This window comes from Elaeis guineensis, chromosome 3 (assembly GCF_000442705.2).
Source record: "Elaeis guineensis isolate ETL-2024a chromosome 3, EG11, whole genome shotgun sequence".
Lineage (NCBI taxonomy): Eukaryota > Viridiplantae > Streptophyta > Magnoliopsida > Arecales > Arecaceae > Elaeis > Elaeis guineensis.
This window is the reverse complement of record NC_025995.2, coordinates 47932333-47936379: the sequence shown is the minus strand read 5'-3', so window position 1 is coordinate 47936379 and position 4047 is coordinate 47932333. Positions and strand designations below refer to the sequence as shown.

The 4047-nt window shown below is 33.5% G+C and overlaps 1 protein-coding gene across 3 annotated transcripts in view; it reads right to left on the bottom strand.

Annotated features, from left to right (window-relative positions):
- Positions 1-2426: 2426 nt before the first annotated feature.
- LOC105035290 (WD repeat-containing protein ATCSA-1) overlaps positions 2427-4047 on the bottom strand; it is a 38508-nt gene continuing 36887 nt past the window's right edge. For all 3 annotated transcript variants that reach the window (XM_010910810.3, XM_010910811.3, XM_010910812.4), the window contains 4 exons: positions 3623-3777; positions 3428-3517; positions 3237-3308; positions 2427-2742 (listed from right to left, as the gene is read on the bottom strand). In XM_010910810.3, the coding sequence (XP_010909112.1) occupies positions 2683-2742; positions 3237-3308; positions 3428-3517; positions 3623-3777 (377 nt within the window). In that variant the 3' untranslated portion in view covers positions 2427-2682. The remainder of the gene's footprint in view (positions 2743-3236; positions 3309-3427; positions 3518-3622; positions 3778-4047) is intronic.

Here is a 4047-nt window from a genome sequence, read left to right as displayed (position 1 = left end):
TTAAGTCGACAACCAAATAATGTTAATCCAAATGAAATAATCGATGTTCCTGATGGTGATGAAGAATATGATGGTGATAGTGAATCAATGAATTATCAATAAAAAGCTGGCAACATGTTATGAGATAAGATAACCAGAAAAATGTGGGATGACTACTTGAGGACAAGGAATCGATGTGCTTGATCATACTAAAATGATGTATAATTTAAAATAATATATAATTTAAATAATTTTATTTTTTAAAAAATAATATTAATAAAAATATGCTTCATATAATTAAGGTTCCTATGATTCTTTTATATGAACATTGGAACACAAATTTATCCTATTATAATAATAGAGATGATAAAATGCAATTATATAACCAATTTAAAGACATGAATAAGAATTAGACACGCATAACCAATAAAGTCATAAACTTGTAGTATTGTACTTTTTCTATAGTTCTCAATCTTTCCCCAATGTTGTTCTATCCTACAATAAAAGAAACACCAAAATTAAACTTTTTAAAAATCTAATAAATAAATCTATCAAAATTGATACTTTTGCATTTGATGCTTTAGCCAACAAATTTGAATTTCTTTAGAGAGAGAGAGAGATAGAAAAATTTCTCGATTATATGATTGAATGAAGACATTAGCTGCCACTGTCTTTTTCTTCTATTGAAAGTCCTCCCATCTTATTTAGAACCTCAATGCATTTTGGGAAAGAGAAATCATCTCCATGGTTTGTTACTTCTCTCTACTATTCTCTCTTTCCCTAAATTTCATACACCTCTCCATTACATCTGCAATTCTCTCCCCAATTGGCCTTTCCTTCTTCCTATTCACTATTGATGGAGAAATAGATGGCGCCGCATGTTGTCTAGTAACATTTGGTTCGTGTTGTAACTGTGATTGAGCAAGTGTGCACTCAAAATTTTCATCTTCCACTATATGCTCATCTCCTTCTTCATAAGAGTCTGCAAGACTAGAACTTTGATGAATAGGAGGTGATCGTGATACCAGTTATTCATTTTTATTATCTCTCAAATCCACATTTCTAGATCTGATGGATGTGAAATTCTTTTATCCTCCTATAATGTTTCCTATTCCAAAAAATTTTCACCATTAGTGCACTATATTCAATAAATGAATATCGAGAAGGCACAAAAAATAAGAAAATATATTCCTTCATATAAACTTGCTAAAACATCGTAATGCATGAATGATTTATGTTGCCACTTCTTAAGCTTGAGGTTTGTCTGTTAAAAGAAGATAATTATCATATATAATGCTCATTATATAACATACATATATATATATAACTAACCTTGATAAGTGATTAGTAACTAACATGCCCCTAACATGGTCCCATGCCATTCCACCTTTGTTTCGTAGGTTTTTTATTGTTTTACAATCCCTCTTCATTTAGGCCTCATGCTCCTTGATTTGTTGCTTCGTTAGCTTTGACTTAGGGAACTTCTTCAAGCCATGTACTATTTTGTTCCATCCTTCAATTGTCCATCTATTCTATCCTCGATAAGGAGAAACATTATATTTAAATAATATATCTATGAAACTCTTTTCAAGAGATAGATTCCATTATGCTCTAGCATTTGTCATATTATAGCAACTGAATAAAAAATATATCAATTAAATATTAATTTCAAATTAGAAAAAAAATAATAAAAAGAAAAAATTAGAAATAAAAATTCTAATTGTAAAGAACTTATAATCAACTTAAACTAAGACTCAAAATTAAGAAAATGTTTTAGTAAGAGATCTCCTTTTTATAATCATTTAGCAATATAAAACGGAGCAATTTTCTCAAGGCTATAATGAAAAACCCAAAGAGGAGGGAAAACCCATTTTCACTTTAACATAAGATCAAATAATTGATGAGCAAAATTTATAGGAGATTTATCATAAAAGAGAGTGAAGAGCCTCCTCATTCTGAAACGAAACGGCGAATCTTCAGCCTTCATGATAAGACTGAAATTACCGTGATCGCGATGGAACCAAAAACAGCCACCAAAAATAGATACAACAAAAGAGCATAACAATAGCAACGGCAAGAAAGACAACAAGATATAGACAGCATGACAGAAGACAACGAGAGGATGAAATACGATGAGAGGGAGGATGCATGTAAGATGGATGATGGAAGAAACGACAAAAAAGGAGAACTTGATGTTCGAACGAAGAGAGCCCAACAATCTCAAGGAAAAAAAAATCCATAAAAATTATTTTTTTTCAATGAAATTAACCGCTTCCAATAGATTTTTAATCCCACGATTAATCTAGCCAAACAGTAATTAAAATATAAAATATGATTTTTATCTCGGAGATTGCCGAATCCTATAGGATTTGGGCCAATCCTATCCTCCCAAACAAACCCTTGATTGGAAGCATCTAAGCAAAACATTTTAGCAATGACATGCTGAATGAAGGATAAAATGGCCAAAATTGCCAATAATTTGTACAATTTACATGTCAGTCTAATTTTACAACACATAAAACAAGGATAAATTTTTGAGAAGTACAAATTTTTGCATGGAAACCACTGATTCCATCTCGAGTTCAGGATGTATTAACCAGCATACATGCAAACTAACACATAACAGGATATCAAAAGCAGATAGGAAGCTTGACATGGAAATGTAAGCTTCCCTTGATTTTGGTACACTAATGAGACTTTTCTTCAGTCACTCCAGTTATCCTGATCAGCGACGGAATCCCACCCACCCTTGCCATCTTCTTCCTGCAGATACAATCAATACTCATTGTAGTTTTAGGTTGATAACATTGGTAAAAAGATGTAGGCAGAAAGAAATTATGAAACCATCACCTTTCTTGAAGTTCATATCAATATTTTCCCATCTTAAGTTTGATCATATCTGTCACATGTTTGTTTACACCATTGAATTGCACCATTCTCAAATTAAGAATATGAGAGAAAAACCTTGTGTCTTACATTTTTGTTTGATCATATCCGTCTAAAAGATTTTACTTACTATTATGGGAGGAAAACCCCTAGAAAACAGAAAACCCTTCAAGCTAATCTTATTCACTTCTTCAATTTGCAAAAACTATAAAAGGGTCTGCAAGCTCTTCACCTATTAAGAACATCAAGCATGGTAGGCCAGGTGTAGATGATGATAAACAACAGCTGTCTTTTGAGTTATTGTTGACATATGTCATACTTAAAGGATCAAGAATTCAGAAAGAGAGAGGCAGATGAGACAGAAGATGTACCACTTCAGCAATAACGGGACTGGCTGGAGACCACACAAGAATTTGTCTATCGTTGCTCCCGGTATACAACTCCTAAAGGCCATGAAGCATAAGATCAATATCACGTTTCCTACATGGGTGTGTTCTGAAATAGCACAGAGACACTATACTGCAACAGCAAACACAAACAGAACAAACTTCGGCATCCTTACCTGATCCTGCGAACTCAAACAGCAGCAGTTCACTAATTCATAGTGGCCACGGAAAGTCCTAAACGTCATACCAGACCGCACATCATATGCCTAAAAATTAACCGAAAGAAAATGTCAAACATGGTTAACCAAAGTTTTCTGCTAAGCCAAATTTCTAAAGCTCAAAATACTGTACATGTTAGAAGGGTAAAGCACCTTGACAGTTGCCAGGCATGGAACAAACACAAGAGATGAATCCTGAGTGACAGCAAGCTGTAGTGCTTTAGTAGGCTGGAGGCGCATAGCTTCAAAGTTGACCAAGGTGTTGCAACCAGAATCGACATCCCACAATCTTAATCGTGAATCGGAGCCTAAGGTAAGAGAGAAAATTCATTTTTAAAATCCAGACGGGGGGAGAAAACCAGAGCACAGGCACATGATAGAAATATCAGAATTCTTGTACCTGCATGAACAGACAAAAGACAGTTTGAGAGATTGATATCAGATATAGAATACAGAATCATCAATTATTTTGTTCTGTATGGCTGCTTGTTGTAATACATTGTATATGGTTGCCTTTTGTGCATGTTACCTTTGAGCTGTGGTTAATCATTTAAGCTTATTTTCGTTTATATGAACTG